The sequence below is a fragment of the Chelon labrosus genome, assembly GCF_963514085.1.
Source record: "Chelon labrosus genome assembly, chromosome: 7".
Lineage (NCBI taxonomy): Eukaryota > Metazoa > Chordata > Actinopteri > Mugiliformes > Mugilidae > Chelon > Chelon labrosus.
The window spans coordinates 2720959-2746455 of NC_140343.1; the positions used below are offsets into that span (position 1 = coordinate 2720959).

General features: G+C 43.8%; 1 protein-coding gene across 1 annotated transcript in view; it reads right to left on the reverse strand.

Moving 5' to 3' along the window:
- zc3h3 (zinc finger CCCH-type containing 3) overlaps positions 1-25497 on the reverse strand; it is a 59575-nt gene that overhangs the window by 2915 nt on the left and 31163 nt on the right. Inside the window, exons 4-11 of the mRNA XM_084548234.1 lie at positions 25049-25199; positions 15575-15738; positions 12687-12762; positions 12159-12314; positions 11945-12014; positions 9662-9793; positions 1979-2142; positions 1738-1895 (exon numbers count right to left, since the gene is read on the reverse strand). Coding sequence (XP_084404360.1) covers positions 1738-1895; positions 1979-2142; positions 9662-9793; positions 11945-12014; positions 12159-12314; positions 12687-12762; positions 15575-15738; positions 25049-25199 — 1071 coding nt within the window. The remainder of the gene's footprint in view (positions 1-1737; positions 1896-1978; positions 2143-9661; positions 9794-11944; positions 12015-12158; positions 12315-12686; positions 12763-15574; positions 15739-25048; positions 25200-25497) is intronic.

Here is a 25497-nt window from a genome sequence, read left to right on the forward strand (position 1 = left end):
ATATTATTACCTCTGTCCTCTGAGTATTATTACTCCTCCCCTGAGCATCATCATCATCACCACACATAAACACACACACATAAACACACACACACACACACACACACACACACACACACACACACACACGACTGCCCGGCTCTGATCGTCATTATCCGCCTGCAGCTCACACACAGACCCCCACTAGACCGGTCCCGTGCATTAAGGAGTGATCCTGAGCCTTTCACCACAAAAAGACCCTGCTACAAAACATGAGGACGACACGCCTCAGTCACAGTCAGCACTTTAACACCGAGTACAGCACAACTAGTCCTCTTAAGGCTCCCTGTAAAATATTCTACCATATAAACACTCAGCTGGCAGATCATTAGGTTATAGTGGTAGTTTATATTGTTGTAATGTTCAGTTGATGTAGAGACGGCGTCAGAAAGGTGGTCAGTCAACTGGATGATTATATTGGAGGACGTAGTTTGAGTTCTGGTGCAGCCTTGTCCAGCTAATGCAGGTGAAATGTTTAGTCGTGTTTATGATTTATTGGCTATTTAGTTTGTGTTACAGCGTTTACAAAAACTTAATTTACCATCACGTGGTTACGGAACCATCGTTACGACACCTGAACTCAACTATTAGACGGAAGATTCAGTCAGTTCTGTTATAGATTTCTGGTCAAAGTATTTATCAGAATAAAGTGTGTTATTACATCTGCATTAGTTCTGAGTCAGTCTACGGTAATGTGAACTTGACTTCAGTTCAGCAGATTAAAGTATTGAAGAACTTTCTGGGAACGGCCGCTGTGGCTCACTGGGTAGAGTGGGACGTCCGTGAACCAGAGGGTTGGTGGTACACGGCGCCGATGTGTGACTGTAAAGAGCTTCAAGTACCAATAAGGAGAAAAGTTCTGTCTATCATTTATATCATAAGTACAAATGCAATAAGAAACAAATAAAACTAAGAAGTGTGTGTCGTCAAAATGCATGAAAAGGTGTTAAAAATATTCAATATGCACTCACCAGTCGCTTCATTAGAAACATTAGTAAATACATTTTAATATAACAGTACTGCACTAAACGCCCCCTCATGGCCGTGTTAATGATCCTAGCGTCAGGAAGGTGGTGATTCAACTGGATGATTATTGTGGAGGGTGTAGTTTGTGGCTTAAATGAAAATGTTTCTTTTATTGAGTCTAGCCCACAAGACTAATATGGGGTAGTCAAAATAATAGGAACACGCGCCGGTATAAGCCAATATAATTCAAACCACAGCCTCCAGAATGAAAACACAGTTGAATCAACAGCTCTCTCTCGGTTATTTTAAATAAATGCTGAACACGTACCTGCATGAAGAGAAGAGAAGAAGATTTAGAGAAGGACTGTTATATTACAATGTTTCCCAATGAACTGGCAGTGAGTGTGGAGTCCAACAAGGGAAATTAAAGCCGTTTGCACACAGTCAAGACTGCACCGAGAAATTTGCAAGCATTTTTTACAATAGCTGTAAATCTGGGGGACACGAATGACGGCAGCACCCTAACAAGAAGAGTTGTACGGTTACACTTTGGGTTTTATGCTTGTCAGAAGTCAGTGTTAAAACTTAAAGAGAGGATTTGCAAAACTAGATTTCTGTGGACGTCTAAACGAAACGGAAGAAGGTACGACAACTGTCTTTCAAACGAAACCAGCTAACTTTATGTTATCTTTAGGAGGTGATTGTTCTCTTGTTCTGTCAGAATGTTTATACCTTTGACTTGTGAAGTGTTGGTCAGCAGCGTGTCCGGTGCATCTGCCTCCTCTGGAGAGCTGGAGAGGGAGATGAAGGATGGCAGCGCTAGAGGACCCGAGGTGGGCGTCCCTGGATCTGCCTGAGAGTCCTGCGGCATGACGACAGACAGAAGAGGCCTAGAGGAGACGATCGGCCGTGAGTCACAGTAAAGCTGATGATGGTTTGTAGCAGAAGTGATGGAACGGTGTGTGTTTGCAACCTTTTCAAAGGCTCCTTGGTGCGAGCCTTCTTAGCTGGCGTGGTGGAGGCGTTGCCGGCGCTTCGTTTGGCTCGCTGGCGGTGCTGCAGCTTACAGCGGGAGCCTCGGGGGCAGGAGCCGGTCTTTGAGAAGTCCGGACACACCAGAGTGTGTTTCTTCTTACACTGAGGGATGAATACAGCCACAACAAAAATCAAATGAATGCAACTCGGGCTTTGTTTCTGGTCCAACATGAAAAATACACAAGCAGAAAAAAAAGACAGAGTTTAGGAGTTGTGTGAAAAATCCACAGATGTTTTGAGTCATTTTTGTGCAGAAATGTAGAAGTCTACAGATGGTTCTATAATATTTTAAAAGGATGATGCTCATGTTATCTCACACCTAAATATGATTCATCTCTTTAAATTTGAGATTAAATCAAACATTGCTTCATGAACTGGGTCCAGTAACTTTAGAGACACAATCTTAATTGCTTTGGAGTGGACACACAGACACACACAGAGGCGTCCCCCGATCTCACCACACACAGAACGGGACGCTGGTGATGAGATATGAGGAGGTAAAAGTGATGCCCTCCTCCTGGTTAGGACCTGAACACGATACTCTTTTGTAAAGTTTCCACTTTTAAGACACTGCGCTTCTGTCGCCCTCTCCTTTAAGTCGAGCAAGTGGGTCACAGTTAGTGTGAGTCTGGGGAGCGCCGCGCATGAGAGGACGAGCTTTCACATGCATGTTTGCAAGTGAGTGTGTATGACAGTGTAATACGGGTGTAAATTGGTAGCTTCATTCTCCACGAGATCCGATCCCTCCCACCTGTCAGAAAAGCTAATTATATTCACTCTGGGGAGCAGGCAGCAAAGAGTGTGTGTGTGTGTGTGTGTGTGTGTGTGTGTGTGTGTGTGTGTGTGTGTGTGTGTGTGTGTGTGTGTGTGTGGGTGTGTGTGTGTGTGTGAGTGAAGGGGTGAGGAGTGCGGGACTGGGAAGCACACTGGTCCCGAAATAGAGCGTGTACCAGGAGGAGAAGTGGTGTGCGCATGGAAGGGAGAGGGATCTTGAGATCGATTTTCCGGGAACACTGTGGACTCTTGGTCAACCCTCAGTGGAGGCCAGCGGCACCGACACGCTGCCATCAGAGCCCCTCTCAGAAGCCTCGCACCCATGTCCATGCACCCCTGGGTGCCACGGCAACCCGGGATCAGTTCGCTGTCAGATGCTTCTCCGGATCATCTTATAGGGCTGCGGTTTTGACACAACAATTTGCTCAACAAATCAGATCCGCTGCCGACGTTGTCGATGGTGATCGGGTTATATCTGGTGCACGACGTCACTACTCAACCCGCCATCATTAAATAAGGAACTAAATTTATCTAATTTCTCTTAAAACACCCGGAATCAGATCACGTTTGCAATGATTTATCAGTTGTCAGACTGAATCATTGACTCACACTGAACCAGCAGATTTCCCACAAGAGCTGCACAACGAACTGAGCAACACAATATTTCTTTGCATAGTTCCGCACATTTGCACGGAACAAAGCTGCACACTCTGGTGTATCCTCAACGGCCTGACACACACAGATTTATTGAATGTGTCTGCTTCTTAAACATGATGTAGCTGCAGCTGCAGGGCTGACCTTTTAAACTTTTACTCTCAGCAACCTCTACGTTTTCGTTAAAAGATTTAACTCTGAAGGCAGTTTTTGTCCATTTATAATGTGTGAAATCATTCTGATTCATAATGTAAAAGTATAATATACGTAAAATTGATAACATTGGATAAGAAAGACTGAGTTTGAAGTTAGCTCATTTACATTTCTATAAGGAAGCTATAAAAGTCACTTCTGTTGTGTTGAGCAGAGTCTTTCTGTTTCAGATAAACAACGTTTCTAACATAAAACTGAGGATATTGGCTTTGAGTGCACAACTGCTCATTATTTTTACCTTTAAATTTAAAAGTCTAAAGGCATTTTTGTCCATTTAAAGGCATGGACTAATAATGGATAAGAAAGATCCAAGTTTTAAAGTAACCTACACATATTTACGTTTCCAAACAGAAGCTACAAAAGTCAGCTGAGTGGAGTCTTTTGGTTTGATTCACATAAACAATGTTTCTAACAATAGATCAAATGTCATGGTCCTGGGTTTTCAGGGCATTTCTCCTGTTGCAAACGTAGAACTCATCTCCTGAGTTTTCTGTTTTTTCGGTGCCTCCCTGAGAGAGCCAGTGTCCTGCCCTTGCAGCCGTGTCGTGTTTTTTTTGGTTTTGGCCTTTTGCATTTTTTGGTTTTTGGTTTTGGATTTACCTTCCTGCTGAGTTTGTTTAATAAACTCACCTTTATTGACTTTAATGCGTAGTGCTTCAGTCTCTTGCTCTTGGGTTCGGCCCACGAATATATATATTTGAGGACATAACTGATCATTGTTTTAACCATGATAAGAAGACTACTCTCAGCCATCTGCACGTTTATGTTAAAAGATTTAAAATCTTTGTTTACAAAGTGTGAAACTATTCTAATTCTTAAATGTATCAAATTTAGATAAGTTTGAAATCAACTTACAACCATTTACGTTTCTAAAAGGAAGTCATTTCTGTTGTGGTGAGCAGAGTCTGTCAGTAAGACAATGTTTTGAACAACTGATAAAACTCAGGATATACAGTACTTACATTTTCTGCATAAAAACGACTCCTAACCTCAGCGGACTTTCATACGAGTCCTGAAAGTAGACAAAGAGAACCCAACCAAACAAAGGATTGCGGTGCACTTACTTGTGCACCTCACAGATAAGTAACATTGGCTCATTTTCCTGACTAAACACACACCAAAGCATACATTTCTGATTCATTTGTTTGATTGGTTTCTCTTTGTCTACTTTCAGGACTTGACGGCAGAAATGTAGACGGGCGTAGGTACTTTTAAGTGGCACTATTTTAGCTGCAATAAGAAGATTTCACCTTTTGAATATTTGTGGAGGTGGTGGGCGAGGTGGTAACTACTGCAAGATGATTACAGTCCTACTACCATAGTGTAAAAAGAGGGCTACAGCTGTCGAGCACCTAAATACACGAAGACATGACATTTACTGGATCGTGAGGTTCATCTGCCAAATGCAGAATCACCTAAATTTTGTCCCGACCCTACTGACTGTCACATTATGTTACGTTATGTTACTCAACGGAGGACTGAGAGTGAGGAGTGTGATGGGTTAAAGCTGAAGTATTTAACCAGTGCGAGAAACAGACGGTGTCAGAGAAATTGAGTGCAAAAGCTCAGTCCACTCCCAGCAGCTCCATACATCCTCATTTTCATAAAAAGACAGAGGGAGGGAGGGAGGGAGGGGGAGAGAAATGGAAATGGGAGGAAAGAGCTAAAGTGGACAGAACATCTTTATCCCACACCAAGTTAACAATTTTCCACTTGATTTAAGGAATGCTGGGACGTCTCTGGGGCCTATTAGAGAGCTCTCTGCTGGGCCAAAACCAGGAGGAGTCAGCACATTTACCAAGAGACTGAGAGAAGGAGCAAAAGAGGCAAGAAAGAAAACGAGAGGAGGGGAGGGCGGGAGATGGAAAAGACAGTAAAAAGAAGAAGAAGAGAAAAAAAAAGGGACATCACATGCATTTACAACTCAGGCACGGAGCCAACACTCATCGAGAGCGACTTAAAGTGAGTGGAACAGGACAATAAATGAGCCCAGGTTGATCGATTATTAAGATTACACTACGAAAATATGGAGAAAATGAGGATTCACCGTGTCACCAGACTTCAGGTCGACGTCCCCTCAATTCATTTGAATGAAGCCACTGTGTTGACGCAGTGCTGGTGCCAAAGCAGGGAGCTTAAGTCACAGAAAGAGTATCTCGGTGCATTGTGTTGCAGCAAAAATGAAGCTTTTTTTTTCTTTTTCTCTTTTTTGCTGAAATCTAAAATTCTTTGCCAATGTTCGGAGCACGGGGTAATTTACCAAATGTTCATCTCGAGAGGAGGAAATGAAGACTGATGTGATAACTTCTGTGAATGTCTCTTTTTCTTATTAAGCGATGTGAGGTTCTGGCAAAGAAGGCGGCGATCAAACTTCTTCAACCATATCTCACCTCTTCACCTGCCGTCCAGCGTAGCAGCTCTGAGTTTATTTAACACGGTTCAGCCTTTACGTCGAAAGAATCGAACACAGAAAAGTGCAGGGGGCTTTTAAAGCGTCAGGGGCTAACATGGCTTCAACAGGAGATGCATCAAATGTGAGACTGAACAGATCAAAGGGATTCATTCCAAGGCAGAGAGAAGCTGTCCAGGTCTGTGACAAAAGTTCAACTGGACTCGACCAACAGTGCTGCCCTGCTCTAGGGCCCTGACATCGACGGGATAGAAGAAACCAGAACAGTGAAAAGTTAATCGTGTGATTTCGCGCAAGAAAAAGACAAACAGCAGCAAGAGACCAAGCATGTTAGGAGAAGAAGACACATGGTGGCACAAAGTGGGCGCGTAACAAGTTAAAATAATCTCAACTTTTTAGGCTCCGATCGACCAATGGGAGCAGCTGATGCCGCTGACTGTCAAGCTCCATCTTTACACCACGTTGTCAAACGTTTAACTCAATAAAACACAATCCACGACTTTGGCTCAAATTCAAAATGCCGATAGCGGGGTTGGAGGGTCGGCTGAACCCAGATGGAGCGGCGTTGTCGTTGGTGGTTTTATCTTTTCAAGTAGAGTAGACATTCGTCCGATTGTCTCACTTCATTTGGGGTGTGAAGTATACAAGAGGGTTACCTAGGCAACCAGAGCCTGTAATGTCCACTATCAACCAACCGTCTTCTACAGAGAGTTAGACGACCATCAGGTCACTTTGTATGTGGACTGGGTTTGATTCTAGTAAAAATATCCCAACGCTAAACAGACAAACAGATCCTTCCTTTCAAATATTGTCCTAAAAGTTTTACTATCAACTGAGTTTTTAACGCAGCAAAGACTGAAGCGGACAGCAAACCGATGTAAGGTTTTCAAAAGAGCGTCTTTCCGTCAACACTGAATTCGTTAGATCTGTCTTGTCATACACTACATCATGCACAATTTGAAAAAGGAAAAAGCAAGATGAGGAAAAATAAGCTGCATTTTAAAAAATGTTAATTTGCAGATTCATCAGGTTAAACAACCAGAGACAGAGATCTGTTGACTGTCACCGACGGCATTTCAACATCCTGGTGTTGCTAAGCAATGATTCGGACCCTAGCAGGAAGGAAGCTGTGAGAAGATGCTACTATTGATGTTATGAAAAGATGTGAAATGATTAATAAGAGATCAGATGGATGCAGAGGAGTGAGAGTGTGAGACAAAGCCAGGATGAGGCTGGATGGTGGCGCGTCTATGAGGAGGATGAGGAGGAGGAGGAGGAGGAGGAGGATGGAGGAGCAGACTTAACCCCTGAGCTGCTGGAGTGTCTGCCTGCCTGGTCCATAGTGCCATCCTCAGCACTTTTCCCATCTATAATTACTGCCTGCTATCCATCATAGAGCCGCCAGAGCCTCACAGCGCAGCGCTCCACAAACACACACACACATAGACACACAAACACACACACACACACACACACACACACACACACACACACACAGCGGGTAAAATCACAGACCTAAGCACTTCAGCTAATAGAATAAATATTAATATCCCTTTTGTTTTCTATATCCTCATTTCCCCGTGCTCTATTTAAATGAGGCCTGACAGTGTGAAAAAGCATCTGTTTCACACCCGACGCAGCCGAGAGAGAGAGAGGGAGAGAAAGAGAGAGAGAGAGAGAGAGAGAGTGAAGGAGGGGGGAGACAAAGGGAGGAGGGGGGAAAACACAGCGGGGGACGGAGGAGAGATGGAGCGGAGGGTGTGTTTGAGGTGGACATTTGGAGCGTGAGTGCGGGGTGAACTTGAGTGTCTGGAGTCATGTGTAGGTGGCTCTCTGTTACCCATCGGGCCCTCAATGTGTCACTCAGACACTACAGTTATGCCATTATGACCCACCGGCCCCTGCAGCTGTTCCTGCCTGTGTGTCACTGTGTACATGAGTGTTTGTGTGAGAGTGTGTGTGTGTGGGGGCGGGGGGGGTACAGATTGGTTACCAAACTACTTGTTTACCTAAGCCTCACTTTAACTTTAGTGGATCTTCATACACTCATGCAATACCTTCAACAGCGTGTTAAAACCAGAACCTCTGAGAGCAGCATCAGTGTGGCGCTGGAACGAAAGCAGTCCAAGAAACACTGGCAGCATACTACTACTACTATTATTATTATTGTCATCTATCTTCTAAATTATACCATTAATTATTTCAAAACACTGTTGAAAATGTTAATTGACTCCATTAAAGACGGATATGGTCATGAGAACAAAGCAGAGAGAAGTGTAAACTGAAACGTTACTGCAGTGTGACCACCAGACCTGCACAGTGTTGGGGGTTAAATGTGCTGCATGCAACCCGTCACGGTTATAATACTGGTACAAACTGCTCTCCATCAAGGACAATCCGTCTCATCCACTCCACCAGACTATAGAGGGACAGTGGAGCTCATTCTCCAACAGACTGATCCAGCTCCACTCCCACAGTGAACGCTACAGGACGTCATTCATCCCCTGCTCTATCCAGCTGGACAACAACAACATAACTCCGTTCATGTTAATGGACACTATTGCACCTTACTATCATGTATATACTATATATTCTTATATCTCTGTTTCTTGTACATTTGTTCATATGCTAATTCTGTAAATTTTTTGCTTATACTTTTTTATTTTATTTTACTTATATTTATTTTATTTTATTTAATATTTCTTTTGCTTGTAGTTATCAAAAGTATTTTTTTTACATGCAACTAAGCTACTGTGACCAAGCAATTTCCCTTGTGGATCAATAAAGTTTAAGTTAAGTTAAAAAGTGACTCTCTGAACTGTTATTAGATATTAGATTCATGTACTTTTTGGTATTTGAAGTTTGGTTTTAAATACAAATAAATAAGAGCTTATTTGATTTTCAATGTAAAAATACAGAAACTAAAAATGCTAAAAACAAGTGAATTTAGCTTTATGAAAAAGAAACCAGAAGGAGAAGTAAAGGAGAAACCAGTGGTTATTAGATTCATAAACAGAGCACTGACATGACTCTGGAACAATATTCAGATGTAATTTTAGACTTCCTGACTCAAGGTATCTGGTCATCTGAATTTCTCTCTGAGCGTTTGTCTAGTGAATCTGGAGAAGAACCAGGTTTGGTTTATTTCCTCAATAAACCTCCAGAAGTGTTGTCCTGAACCGTGATTCCAGATGTAATCTACTTCCTGTTTCATTAATAGAAAATACAGCTGCTTTTTGACTTTTTAAATCAACATTAGTAAAAAAGAAAACGAAGTCTTTCTCTTTTTTTGTTTTAGACTACAGAACAAAAGAAAGGTTTGTTTTCTAGTTTTAGGGAAAATTGAAATATCTTTCTCTATTTCTCATCAGACTGCCGATAGTTTATCTCTGCAGTGGATGAAGAACTATAACAATATCCTATAGACACTGTCATTGAAAGCCAGTCTTTAAAAGGAAAATATAAACTGTGAGGCTTTTGCTCTCACATTCGACTTGAAACAACAAAAGCTCAAAAGTCAGTCGTTCGCCCTCAGATTAAACAGCTTTTGGTATGTTCGTGTCCTTTTACCTTCTCTCCTTCGGGGCAGTAGCCTTTGACGAAGTCCTCGCACACTTCGGCTTTGTGGGACACGTAGACGTGGCTGTAGGGACAGTCGCTGTTGTTACAGATGCCCTTCAGGAAGTAGGAGCAAACTGGCATCTGGACAGAGACCAACAATCAGGTGTAAGGAAGTTTAAGAAGAGTTCATTAGAGATTACCAAAGAAAAGAAAACAGATACACTTTAAAAATATGTATATGTTAAATAAAACATTTAATCTGAACATACTGTAGGCCAAGAGAAGAACTGTGAAGGGATTAGAATATAATCTCCTTTTATTGTGTGAAAACTAAACATTTTATGGAACTTTATTCATATATATGAATAAATAAAGTTTTTTTTTTACCAAATGTCAAATACCATCCTATTCATATAATACATAAATCATATAATAATGTGGTTATTTATTTAAATGTGCTTGAGAAAGAAAAGAAAAATGGCCGCAGGAAGAGAACAGGGGCGATGAGAGCACGAGATCACACGTGATTATACGACTTTGTAAACAGACATGCGGCTCTAAAAACCTCACCACCTTCCTGCACAGTTCAGACGTGTCCAGTGTGCCAAGCGATCTGTCACAGCGAGCAGCTAAATGACCTTAATTGCAGTTGACAGCGGCAGAGCGAGAGTGAATGTGTGTCTTGACAGCATGTGTGCCGGTGTGTGTGTGTGTGTGTGTGTGTGTGTGTGCGTGTGCAGAGAGATCTACTGTTTGGTGTGTGTGGTGGTGGTGGGGGGCGGCCCCGGCGGTGGGGGGCGACCCCGGTGGTGGAGGCCGGTCTAAATATACCTCTAGAGGGGGGTTCGGTGAAGAAAGATGGGGGGTAGAGGCGGAGTGTGAGAGGGACTCCGCCTCGTTGAGATGGGATCGGTTCTACCTAATTAACTGCTACAGAAATATTTATCCAGGCTGCAGCTCGTCCAGCTCTCATGATGTGTTTATGTGCTCCTGGATATGTGCACAGGCCGGGACGGGCGGTGTTCCCGTGTGTGCGCGCGTGTGTGTAGGGGGGTAATGCCAGGGGAGTTGGCTCGGGCATATCTGGTTTCCAAGTATTTGTGGTAGTGGAGGAGAAGGGGACGGGAGGGTGGGGTGTAGGAATCGGGATTCAGGCTCGTCTATTCACACTAGCGCCTGGATCAAGTTTGGCCTCCCCCCTTTACCCAAACCCCCTTCTATACAATCCTGCTTGAGGGGGGGGTTCACATGAAATAAGAGCGGGTGTATCCTGTGGAGGGAGGGTCCAACGTTTTGGGGGGTAAGGAGGGGCTGCTGGAGAGGTGGCATTACAAACAGACAGCTGGGCTCTCAGCACTTACAGGCAGCAGTGTGACAGCCAACACAGGTGCAGGGCATTGTGTGTGTGTGCGGGGCGAGGCAGTGGGGGCACCTGTTGGAGGGTTGTTTATCTCAAATAAAAAATAAAAAAAAGTGAAAACGGCAGCTTTCACTCTTCTAGTGTCCACACCGTCCCCTGGAAGGCCCGGAGCATTTACTAAAACACACACATCTCCTGAGAAGGGTAGATACAGCGAGAGTGTTCTGACATCAGTGACTCAGTCAGAACAACAAATCTGACATTCATTTCCTCAATAAATCAATCTGATGTTCAGTCTGTAAGTATCTGAAAAGCATTCTACAGTAGGGTAGTGGAAAATGAGGAGTTCTTGGCCGATTTATGTGACCGTTACACTCTGTATGCAAGGAACGCACAGAAGCTTTGAAATATATGAGGGCATAGGCCTAACTACCCCACCAGCACCACCACCAAGCATTTCATGTGTCTGTATTAAAATTACAACATGTGTATTTGTTTTGCACCTGAAGTTGCTCCAGAGGATGATAAGGTGTGTGATCAAAGGTCTGAGGTGAAGACTTCATGTCATGTCGTGGTATGAGACAGCTGCACTACGCTCGCACGATTTAAAAGATAAAATCTTTCATCAATGAGCGTTGCTCACAGGTAGAAAATGGTTTGGCGTTTGAACAGCTGACCCTCAGACACAACATTTAATGTACTAGTTTATCTCTGAATGCTCCATCAGGTCTAAAACATACTCGATCCTTCCTGTGCCATGGAAACAGGAGCCGTGCCAAGAGCGCAAATACGACCCACGACGACTGTACCCAATAGTGTGTCATCTTATACCTACGCGCTGCATCCAAGCCTGGCCTTTGCAGCGAAAACCCATAAAACACCATGTTGTCCAACATCTAAGCTGCAAGTGTGACTGTGTGTATATATGTTACCTTCTCCTTAGCAACCTTATGGGAAAACGGGCAGGTGCCATCTGCTTGCTTGCATGTTCCTCTCAGAAATCTGCAGATAAAAAAACAAACACACAAACCAAGCTAATATAGTCACTGACTTTCCAGATGTTTTCCTCATCTTTCCAAGACTGTAGTATTTTTTTTTTTGTCTACAACCATTGAGAGAGAGCGTTCTTGCTCCCATTTCTGTTACCTGGTGCAGACAGCCACCTTGTCCGGGTCGTGTATGTAAGGGCAGCTCGTCCCACGGTTGCATTTGCCAAAGCGGTTGTAGTACATGCAGTACTGCTTCGGCTGCTTCTTCTGACGAGCGTTTCTGATGATGGCGAGGCTCCTCTGGACCGCACGGCTGGATTCAGTGAAACAAGACAAAAACACAGGTATCCACTAATTAACCGATGGTCAATCTATGCCAGGATGGGAGAGTTTCTAATTTTATAACCCATTTTTAACTTTAAAAGATTTCTTGTGACCTCACTGCTCTAAACTGACAGTGGTGAAAGAAAGTCAACACGGCGAGAGGAGGATTAAATGCAAACATCTTGGCTGGGTTTGATTTCATGACAATGTGCTGAAGAGTTGGCAGGATGACCCACATATGACTGCTGCTAATAAAAACGTTTGTACGGCTCTTCTGGTAATTGTTGAACACACATGTTCTTTTACGCTCTTTCTCGTGTGTGATAAGAGCAGATCAAGCTGGTACTGTGCAAGCTCTTACCTGGCTAGGTGACGAGTGCTGGAGGGCCGGGTCCAGGCGGGAATCATGTGTGAGGTCTGGGGGCCGGACGACCGTCCTGAATGGGGACGAAAGAGACAAATGAAAAGTTTAAATGCAATTTCCAAAGAAACCAGAGTTCAGTTTTCAGTTTAGTTTAGCAAACAATCTGCACAATGAGCCAAAAATTAATGGTCAGACAGACAAAATGCTTATCAGCTAATTTCACATTGGATTTGTTGTTTCTCCTGAATCAGCAGGGTTGAGTGTCAGAACATTAAACCCAATGAAAACATGTGGTTAGTTATTCAAACCTCTTTGACACAGAGGTGGAAAGCTGCACTATATGTTCCTACCAATGTGTGAAGGGCATCAAATTAACCTACCCACAGAAATTCTATTAAATGTAATCCAATATTAAGTGACAACACTATCCAGCAGGGCGCAGGTTTACGGAAACATGACCACAGAGTTATACAGAGTGAGTATATGAAGAATTATCATGACATCATTACTATTATTGGTATTGTTATTAGGCAGTTAGTCTAGCACAGTGATAAAGACATGGATCCATATTTTAAAAGCTTCTGTTTTGCATCATTTTCTAAAATGCTGCCTTTGCTCAGTAAAAAAACTGCCATCCTACCTATTCACATTAGATGTGACAGAGTGAAGTTGTCTGAGTGTGCGTTTGTGCAGCCGGATCCAATAACAACCTGATATGTGACTGGTTATTTTTACTGAGCTGGTTTGACGCATCGGTGCCAAAGCCAAACGTGACGTCCAACTCTGTCTGACAACATCCTAAACACTATGTACCCAATGCACCAGAGGGAAATAAATGTGTGCGGGTGTGTGTGTGGACGGCTGCTGGGGGCTCTGAGAAGAGTGGACTAGAGGACAAGGATACGAGGCGGTTGGGGTCACAGATGCCAGTTCAGACCTCTAATTTTGGAAGTTCATTTGGCTGTTAAGGCTCTCATCGGGTGTGCACCTCGGTGTGATTTAAGCAGAGCAGGATTACAGGCAGGTGGCTCCGTATCAAGAGCGAATGCAAAGAAATGAAATCACAACCTCCTGCTCGGAAGACAGCGGAGGCGAGTTCCCAGAGGATGCGGGGCCATGTTCGGGTGTGTTGGGATGCTGGTCACGAGTGTGGAGCTCTTCAATTTCACCTGCGGCTTTGGTTGCGCCGGAATGTGTAAAAGTGTGAAGGTGTAGCGGGAGATCTGGGCTTTAATCTGCACCGTCCACGTTTCCCGGCCCTCCCCCTCACCGCTCTGACAGATGACAACTTTATTATTTCAGATGGCAAATCCAGCCAGCTCCCCTAAGTCTATTAGAGGGCATGTGGACAGAGCCACGGCCACAAACATGAATAAACACTCCTGTATCACCTCTGGGTGAACACAGACTTACTGACCTGTACTCACACTACTATGTCCCTGTGTATTGACCCTTAGCATACATTTAACAGCTTCTGAAATATGTCCAAGTATTGAAGGCTAAATCAGGTATGAAATGCTAGCTTAAAACGATCCGTGAGATTTGTGCTCCTATGATTTATTCTCTGCTCAGACTGTTACTGATAAAGACTGTAGTTCTGAGTGAACAGCATTTAGAATTGAAAAGTTTTTATTACTCACGAGTTGAACAGCTAGAACTGAACGTTCTACTATTCAGAAATGGATTTGTTTAACAGTTTGCAATTCTTCTGAATCAGAAGACCAGCGACAAAGGCAAAATGCAAAATCATTTCGTCAGGATATTCTGATATTTTCTATGTCCTGTGGTGTCTGGCAACAGAATATTGTTAGTGGGGGGCCTTTGAGGGGAGGGGCCTCTGTGGATCATCCCATAGATACTCGATCAGTTTGGGATCTAGTGAATTTGGAGGCCAGGTCAACACCTTGTGCTGTTCTTCATGTGTTTTTTTTTAGTTGTTCCTAAAGTGTTTTTGTGTGTGTGTCTGTGTCAGGCTGCATCCTGCTGGGGATGGCTGCTGCCATCAAGGAGTGTCATTGCTATGGGGTGGGGGTGCCTGGTCTGGTCTAGGTGGGTGCTACATGTCTAAGTAACATCCACACCAATGAATGCCAGGTCCAGAAGTTTCCCAGCAGAACATTGAATTGTCACAAGATGGTCATGTTATTTACTTCTCCTGTCATAATGTTGTGGCTGATCGGTGTATGTTCTGCATCTACATGAGAGGAAATAACTCTTCAGACCAGCAGGTGGCGGTAGTCTGTATTTGTTGTTCAAAAAGGAAACAGGAAGAGCAACCATTAGCTGGAAGGCTAGGAAGCTAGGAAGAGCTACAAACCGACGTATAGGTCTACAGTTCATTCACTATAGATGATCTTGTTGAGATTAAGATGAAGACGAAAAACAAGAGCAGCCTTCCGTGTGTCCAGCTGACAATAGTGACCCGACTGGAGTCAACGTTGCGGGAAACACATCCGAAACTAGGGTCACAAAAGCTCACCGGTGGCCCGACACAGTTGGCACAGCAGGCCTTCAACCTCGAGTGTCAAGACAAAGGTTGTGTGCCAAAACCGACCGACCATGTTGGACTGAATGAGCATAAAAAGTCACCGGAGAGCTGGTAAGCAAACGCCATGATGAAGCTACTTACCTGCTGCTACAACACTCAAGAGCAAACATTTTCAGATTCAGCAGCCTGTAGAACCTTTTATTATAGGTTGACACTTGCATTTTGTTCTTTGGTGTCAATTTTCCAAAGGAATTAAAACTTGAGCTGTTTAACTTGCTTTTGAACGACGGCTGCGTGAATTACAACCTTTAATTTCTGATGGGAACCAGACATTCACCAGAAGTTAACTGTGAGACTCCACTCGTGTTAATGATTAGTGCAGTGACGGCCGCTGTACCTGTCCGGTTGATCGACATGTTAGCCGCCACGGTGCGGGACAACTTGTTGGCCGACACGCGGTACAGGGAACCACGGATCCAGCACATGGCGCTTCCTTTCCAGTGACGGGCGGACGGCGGGGGTCTCTCGTGCGGGGCTCGAAGACGGCTCTGGAGGAAACTCCTGGGAGGAAGAAGGAATTGAAAAAGGAAAAAGGTGAGGAGCGTGTGTGGAAGTTTCACTAATTCTGGTTTGAAACCGCTCTAATCATCAGTTTACACATTTTTTAGTCACGCTGTTCTCTGAGAGAGGAAACCATCCAATCATCCCTCTCTCACCTCCACCCCCTTTTCCCTCCAGTTCTTCCACTATATCTCCCCCTCTTCACTTTATGTTTCCCATCCCATAGTCTTCCCCCTCCCTCCCTCCTTTCCTCCCTCTTTCTCTCTCTCTCTCTCCCTCCCATGTCACAGCACTCTGTTAAATTGCTCCTCTAATGGAAAGGACGGCAGTGTGGAAATGGAGAGAATTGAAAAGAGGAGAGGAGGAAATCAATGAGATAATAGGCAGGGCAGGGGGCCAGAGCAGCGAGGTTGGCCCCTACACTGTGGAGTGTAGAGACCACACACACACACAGTGTTATAACACACTCCTGCTACAGTATGTACAGTACACACAATAGGAGGCCTCCACGCACATGCTCACCATTCAGAAGTCACTCAGTCGTCTTGTGTATGTGTACATGCGAGCCGTGTGGTGTGTATGCGGCTGCTGGGTGGAGGTGGTGGGGCGGTGCAGGGGTTATGGCGATAAATTGCGCTGTCCTGTCACTTCTATTTGGGGCGGATTGGGGCTGGTGTGCAGGGCGCCGCTGGAGGTAATTTGCTGCCGTATTTCAGATGGGCTGGAAATGGGTTTAGAGCGAGAGTTCATGCCTCCCATTACAGAGAAGAGAGAGGGTTACCCCGGACGCAGGCTGCGCACAAAACAACTGACACGGCCGCTTAACACGCAGGGAGCTGCTGCACCGCTGCAGATAAAAAAGAAAAGAACAAAAAAGAACCGGAGCAAATATGTGTTCCTGTACGCTCACTACCGGACTATGCGCCATAACTCAGCAGCAGAGACACTCAGTTTCACTGATACAAGATCAGTGGCTGCCCTACACGGGGCAACTGCAGCCAGGGGAGCTGTAATGGAGGCTAATGTTGGAGCGCTGACTGCCACCCAGGGAGGCTTAAACAAGGACCGGGTGGCCTGGGGAGCCACAATGGAGGTTAATGGGGATATGACATGAACAGTTAACACAGACGACAGTTAACCCTGACACAAGGGCTGCAGTCGGGGAGGGGGTGTGGGTGACCGGGGGTGCTATACCCAGTCTGTTCGGATGCTTTCTCACTCGGTTCATTTGTTGGAGAGTGATTTTTCTACTCACACACATGTTCTAATGTGTGCACGCTGATCTCATTAAAATGCAGTTGGTCATGATGACGACAGAACAGATTATGCGTCCGTTTTTGCAACCACGTAGGTCAAACAAGCCAAGAACTCAAACAGATGAGTGTTATTTTCTGCTCAACCTCAGTGACTCTTCTTGTTTTTACTTATCAAATAAAGGGAGAATGTCATTAATGTTGTCATTGCCGCAGGTGTTCATAGACCGGGCAGAAGTGGATTCGTAAAGTCATCCCTCCCAAAAATAGACCAGACTGGTGTGTCAAAGCACTATAAACAGACAGAAGCGCAGATTTGATGCCAAGATCATTTGAGGTTATTGTTTCAGTGAATGCTGGAGCCTCATCAGTGTGTAACTACCCTGCGACTACACATACATGCAACCTTGTGAATAAGTTCCAACTACAGGCAAAATAAAATTAGTGAAAAGGGCTACTGCAGGAGCCGACTGCCGACACAACAAGGTAATCCTCTACGGCTACAGACTTTCTAAAACCAGTTTGCCCTGATGCCCTTCACAGAAATGCCTCAGCTTGGTCTAATGCACAGATCCTCATCTACTGGACAACCAAGTTGTTCCTGGACACACGTTCTTTGCACATAGCACAGACAGACCGCTCCTTTTGTTGTACCAATGAAGACTTTTTGTCTACCATTATAAGAAAATATAGAAACATGTCATCGTTATATTTAAATAAAATAAATATAAACCACATTTGACTACTGTATCTGGTGAAACGTTTACCTTCTGACTCAGGTATTAAATTTTGTAGGAAACAAGTTTTGCTGAGTTCTTCCTTCAAAGGAATTTTTCTGGGCAAAGTGACGGCTTTCTGTTTAAAAGGTGTCCCTACTCATAGGACAGATGACGTTAGGAGAGCAGTTGAGGACGTCTAAATCTAGATGGGACACATGTAGAGTAATTACAGCTGCATTCTTCACTCAGTATAGTTCTTATCAACTTGAAATAATAGCGCTGAGTTGAGAGCATCCGTCAAGAGGGAGTCAAGCATGAGTCACAATCTAAACCATTTCTATTGCTCATACTTGTTTATTTTAAGCACAATTACCGCCCCATGGTTGCTCCGCCAAGTACACACGTCTGTCCAGATTCCTACTAATGAAATAATTCAATAAACGATTTACCTCAACACAGAACACCAGAAATCACTTCATCTAAATACCAAAGTCAACGTTAGTGGTCTTTTAGTTCCTGAAATATTGTGCTCCAGAGTTGAGTGATGGCCAAAGAGAGCAAACGTGCTCAATGAAGGTCACAATGACCTTATCCTTTGACCCCTAACGTTTTATAGGACAATGCTTGAGTCCAAGTTTACATTTGTGCCCAATTTGAAGAAATTCCTTCAAGGCCTTCCTAATATATCACAATCACATGAATGAGACAGAGGTATGGACAGAGAACCCCTCAGTCCATGACTGTCAGTGAAGGCATAAAAACATCAACAACCTCAAATGTCCACTAGAGGCTTGATCCAACAATGACAATGACGTCCATGTTTGAATGTCCAACTTTACAGCAGAATAATCATGTTTGCAGCCTGGTCTCTGTAGCCGATTTATCCAGTCATGACAACTGTACGGGGGAGATCCACTATATGAACGAAAGTATTTGGTCACACCTGTTAACTACTGAATTCAGGTGTTTCAATCAGACTTGTTGCTACAGAGGCATAAAAATCAAGCACCTAGCCATGCAGTCTCCATTTGCAAACATCTGTGATGCAAAAATGGGTTGTTCTGAACAGCTCAGTGACTTCAAGCGTGGTGCTGTTATAGGATGCCACCTTTGCAATAAGACGGTTTGTGAAACTTCTTCCCTGCTGGATATTCTACAGTCAACTGTAGGTGATACTATTAGAAAGTGGCAACAGCTTGGGGAAGGCCCGTTTCTCTTCCAACATGACTGGGCCTCAGTGCACAAAGCGAGGACTGCAAAGACATGGTTTGATGAGTTTGGTGTGTAGGAACCTGACCCCAACCCCATCCAGCATCTTTGAGATGAATTGGAATGGAGATTGGGAGCCAGGCTTTCTCGTCCAACGTCAGTGCCTAATCTCATAAATGCTCTACAGAATGAACGGACACAATATCCCACAGAAACACTCCAAAATCTTGTGGAAAGTCTTCCAAAAAGAGAGGAAGACTAACGTATATGTATTTGAAAGCAATGTCAATACAGTCCCTGTTGGTGTAACGGTCAGGTGTGGCCAAATATGTTTGTCCAGAATCAGAAAAGACTTTATTGCTATTTGGTGTATTTTACAGTACTCATCTGTTTAAATGATATCAAGGCTTAAAAAGTTATGCATCAATAAAGGAACTGGGCGCTCTGACAGTTAGATGGGTGAAGTCAAAGTTTGGTATTATAGCAGTCTTCCTAGGTAGAGGAGTTAGGTGGAGTCAGGCACTACCGAGGGTTCATCCATCTTTATGGACAGTCCATGGTTTCAACTCCGTTTCTTTTGCATGGTCGTTAACAACTAAACAGGTAGTTTGGCTTTTAATTGATTATATAGTTATTTGCCTTTTGTTATAGCAATTAGGAATGTGTCTGAAGTCCATAACACCTTTAATGGAACAACTGTTACACCCAAAATGATTTCTTTAATTGAATATTGGTGTTAAAGTTCTGTCAGTCAGTTAATGAACCTACCCAGTCTGTGTGCCGTACACTCTTTCTGGTTTGTTGTGAACTAATGAGGAGGTCAAAGAAACAAAACTTAAACTCATCAAAAAACAAAAGTAGAAAATGTGGAGGAAAAACAGGAAGAAATAGAGGACGGGGCAAGGGCACAGACAAACTCCCTTGAGACTAGTTTGCACGAGTGTGTGTGTGTGTGTGTGTGTGCAGGTGTGTGGATGTGCACTGCTCTGACCATGCGACGCACAGATAAAGGAGAGCGCGATTCAGCAATACCGCTGCCGTTGATGAATGATCCAACTTTTGTTTTAGTGACAGGGAGGAATTTGGAGGGTCGCGCGACTGCTCAGAATAATGCTGCCCTTGTCTATTTGTCTGCAACCCAAGCATTAGTAAGCTCATATTGGGGAAACAGTTACCCTTGAAACAGAGCGCAGCAAAAACAGTCATCTGGCTAATTCCAACAGTGAGGAGCGCTGCTCTTCTTCAGGCATTTAAAGGAAACCAAAGAAACGTCGTTACCACGCATCCTATCAAATCCAACCTAACGGAAGCCGGCTGTGATGGGGAAAAAAATAAAAAAATCCAGATTTAGTGTTAGAACATGAGTCTTAATCTTATGTTCTAACTCAAACCAGAGAGTATTTGTGTAGGATATACCGTTAACGGCGGCTGAAAGACACGACTGTCGGTGACAGGTGAATGACAAACGTGATAAGTAATGAGTAAATGAATGAACTGGGGAATAAAAGGGGATGAATGGGGGAGTGAATGCGGGAAAAGGAGGAGAGAAGTGAAGAAGAGGGAGCGCTGCTTCACTTTATTGCCCAGTCTCTTACATCCTGTACTGATCGATACTGAGGCACTAAAGGAGATGAGCGCCCGGACCAAGTGTGTGTTAGCGAGTGTGTATGTGTGCATAGATATATATATATACTTACTCAAAGATAGTATACTTATTTGGGTCTGGGGTGTCTAGCCGTGTTTAGGGTTTTACCATTTATGGCAGAAATCAAAGAGAGGAAGATGGAGGCGAGTGAGAGAGCGCAGCAGAAAATTTGATCAAATTAGATCAAAAGACAGAAGAGCGACAGAGCAAACATAGGTTTATAGAAAATTAAAGGCTGGGTCAGGGGAGAGAAAAATAGGGAGGGTGTGAGAGAGATGACAGGAGGGCTGGGCTGTAATTTATCCTCCACTGTGCATGCTTTACGGCTTTCTTAATTCAACTCCTGCTACTATTAATGGAGTTAATGTTGAGATTATATCTATTTTCTGGTGGCAGGGTCTGAAATACTGCGGCCGATTCCCCCGCCCCTTCAAACTGCCGCCCGGCACTAAATCAGCCTCCCCACCCACCCACGCTCTTTATGGTTAAAACTAAAGGTAAGAGCACGGCATGCTGGGTAGGGAGAGCCGCACATCCTGTGGGCCAGGGAGCAGGACATTTCTAGGATAACTGGATGAGAAAGATGAGCAGAACTGGTCGGTTAGGGTGACGGAAAAGTGATAATAATTACACATTTACAGATAAACTGCTGTGAATTAAAAGACAGTAATATGTAACACACTCCCTAAAATTAACATACAAAGATACAAAGCTGCAAACTAGATTAGGCAAAAGCTGACCTCAAAAACTCACAGAACAACAAATGCTTTGGAGAATTTGTCAGGAACTGTTGGGAACTGATTGCCGTCCAGCAAAGATCTGTTGGGCCAATCAGATCGTTTGGGCGGGCCTTTACATGGTGATGGACAGAAAAGTAACAACGACGTAGTCATACACGTCATCGTCTGCAAACAAATGGCTCCGATGGTTGGAGGACTATCCCATCGTGTGCAGAGTTTATTTACAATAAACACTTTCTGCCACGGTCTTTAAAAGGGTATTAGTAAATGTATCACTACTATTATTGGTCATGAACTAAATGAAGCATTAAATTTGATTGGTTTCAGGGTCCTTTCTATTCTAATTGTTCCATTCATTAAAAATATAACGACTGCAGTTTGCTGAATTTGCAGGATAACAGAGGTGTGAAGTGTGAGCAAGGGAAGTTAAATACACTTTACTATAATAGTCAATGTTACATGACTCAGCTGGCACACTTTGATGGCATTGTGCAGTTAGATCATCAGTACGAATGATTAAATATCTGGTTCACTGATAAAGCCAACCACTGCCTCAGACGTGTTCTTAACATCAGGTGACCTGACAAAATAAAGAACGAGGAGCTGTGGAGAAAGAACAATGCAACCTGCAATAGAAGTGGACATAAGGAAACGAAAGTGGGGATGGACTGGGCACACACTGCGTAAACCAAAGTATTCCATCACACAGCAAGACCTGCAGTGGAACCCACAGGGTAAACGTGGTAGAGGGAGGCCAAGAAACACCTGCAGGAGGAGCGTCACAGCTGAGATGGAAAGAGCAGGATACAGATGACAAGACCTGGAGAGGCTGGCACAGAACAGGACCAGGTGGAGAAATATCGTCAGTAGTCAAAAGCTTCAAGGTATGCATTAACTATGACTCCCAGCATGCATTTCTGTTTCTGCGATGTTGCATTTAGTTTTTTCTCACGACAAAGTCACTGCAGCAGAAGGCACAGCTCATGGGTACTGTAGTATTTAAACCCTTCTACCACGCCATGGAAATGATGTGATCTTTAGAGAGAAAGCTCAGGTGGTCAAAACTGGTGTCCACAACATAAATTCATAGGATTGGGACGTAATCAATCTCTGCATTTCATCCTTGACTCCACGCAGACATTTTGAAGATATTAATTTGAGGCGCTTGAGAGTTTGTGTTCACGAGTTATGGGTGACGTTGTGTTTTGACCTTTGACCACCAAATTCTGATGAGTACATCGATGATCCCGAGTGGATGTTTGCTCCAAATTTGAATAAACTCAGTCGAGGCATTCCTCAGATATCGCCTTCACTAGAACAGGAAAAGACGGAGGGACATCTCAAAACATGATCCCAGTTGTCGCCGTCGTGGAGGTATGAAATATATAACGAGATATTTGTTTTATGTCACCGTGTCCAATCTGTTCTACCTGAATACGCCGGGATCCTTTGGGCTATAGAAGAAGACTGGGTCTGGTATTTTTAAGACGCATGGGGGTTCAAGCTATGAGCAGGCTCCGAGATAAGAGCTGAGAACATATGAGGACAGGGATCAGTGGGTCTGATAGGCCAAAGATGAAGAGCAGCACTCAGTAGTTAAGAGCAGAGAATATGAGCTCATGCTCCACTCAATAGCTTCAAATTGATAAAAGTGGTGGTGGTCTTTGGAGCTAAACAGATAGATAAGCACTGAGAAAGGAGTGGGTGAGAGGGTGAGAAGGGAAGGGGGGGGGGGCAACTGTCCCTAGGGACCCGACCTGTCCCCCTCCCTCCCTATCTCTTTCCTCACTACCACACACTTGGTGATATTTCACAGGATGTCACAGGGCTCAAATTGAAAATCCCTTGATGAATCAATATTTACTGCAGCAGCTAAATGAATAGTAATAAGTCACCAGAGGCTGAGTCCAGCCACAGGCCGGGTCCCTCTGTCTCACCCAATCTGGATTACACAAATGAACCTCCTTCATCAACTCACACAAAACACAAACACACAAAAATGTTTGCGTTTCAAATGGTTATCCAAACGAATGGAACATCAGCGACAAACTGCTACGGAGACATTTGTGCACGTTCCACCAATGGCATGGAGCTACTTTCTACCAATGAAACGGCGACGAAATCAAATCTGTTCACGGTGATGCCGTGGAGGATTCTCATCGACACAAAGCTCAGGACCTCACTGTGAAATTGTTCGCAAGGTTAAACAACAGCACAAGTTATATTTCCTAGTTTGGGTGATCTTCTAAATATTTAGATGTAATACGTTTTTTTCTATTCAACATTTTGACATAAAGCCACTTCTGTGCCCTTTTTAAAGTGTCAGTTTGCCCAAATTACAAAAATACATATTTTTTCTCTTGCAATTTGTGATAGACAGACACACAGACACTTTATTAATCCAACTAGGTATAGAATTATAAATCCATGACCATGAGAGAAATCTGTGGATATTTTGCAGAAAAACTGTAACAGAGCTGTTTAACTTGCAGATTGTGTGTAGATAAAGTCTACAGTCTTAATAAAAGCCCCTGAGTATGATCTTATCCCAACTTTTAAACAATACTTGGCACATAAATTACTGTAGTAACGCGGATATTGGATTAAGCGACATATAGCAGCAGCCTGTGCAGTTTATCTACATGAATACTGAACATAATGCTGTTGAAACGTGGCATGCTGTGGATGAAATAATGTATCAGCGAATAAATCCAATTTATAGTAAACTACTGACTTTCAATCTAACTTTGCTAGCTAGCACTTATAAAGTTAAGCTAACTCCCGTTATGTCTGGAGCAATTTCCTCCGTGTTTTCACCATCTCTCTTTAAATAATTTAAATCTCCACGTTCTGAATGGTAACGTACATTTTATCAGCGAACAACACAATTAGCTTCACATGCCACTTTAGTGGTCCGTGCCATTTTCTCCATCAGGTTAAATTCAGAACAGAGAGGCCACCATAGAATTAACATTGTATAGTAAACCCTGTGTAAGTTATTTTTCTTTTTACAGTTTTAAGTGCCAACTTTAAAATGTGTCACCAACAGTTCAGCAACAAGACCAGACACAACCTCTAGTCTGAGCAGTATTCTTCATCAGCATATACACTAAAAAGATCCCAGTTCTATGTGTTATAAATCTTGAAATTATCTGTTTTTGCTTATGTGACAGATAACTGTCTGGTGTAATTTATTTAAAAGTGATTTCTGGACTGTTAAGGGGAACTAACTGTGGGATTTGTTGTTAACTATTACAGACAATTCACAATAATTAGTAACAAGAATCTGATTAAAGAGGACGTACTGTGAAAACAAGACCCTGCTGGTGGTTTATATCTGGAGTGAGGATGTGAGAATGACATGAGGATGAGTACTGAGACAGAGGAAATGAAAGTCAGATTAATGAAGGTGGAAAAAAGACGAGACATTAAGCGAGAGAGCCACCCGTCTCTCTCTCTCTCCTTCTCTCTGTATCTTTCCTGGGTTTGATGCTTTCCCTTCGGCTGTGAATTAATGTGAGGAGCACATTGGTGTAAATGGTTTATTCTCCGTGTTATCTACTGTGTAAAAATGAGCACCATAAATTCCCGACCTCTTCCACTCGCGCTACACATGACGGTGACATAAACGACAGGGCGATGCTCTGCAATGAGGGATATTACCCACCGAGCCACATTAAGGCAGGACCTGGAGGAGGCGTGTGGGCATTTGTCTCGGTTAAGGCGGCGGCGGCGGCGGCCTACCTGGCAGACTGGATCCTCTTGGCTCGCCAGGAGAGGGCTGGGTTGTAGTGGTGGCTGTGCGCAGAGCTGGAGCCCGGGCGGGTCACCATCTTGTACCGTGTCCTGAACACCCGCTGGGAAGAGGGGCTGCGATGGTAGGATGAGGCGGGATCTAAGGGGGGACAGTCAGAAACAGAAGCGGTAATTAAACATCAAAAGGCACATTCACAACATTTGAAATGAGTCAAACCACGTATGCACACACAGACACACTCGCACAAGTTTGTCTGAAGACTCTGGCAGGTGTGCTCTTTAATAAGCTTCACGTATAAAAATGAGAGGGAATAACAAAGGCAGAATTTTTATGAGTCTAATAAATCATGTGCTCTGTCTCTTTCCTCGCTGCCTTCATTCCTCCTGCCCAGACTCCCTCCCTCGCTCCTTCCTTCTCACTTTCAGTCTCATTCGTT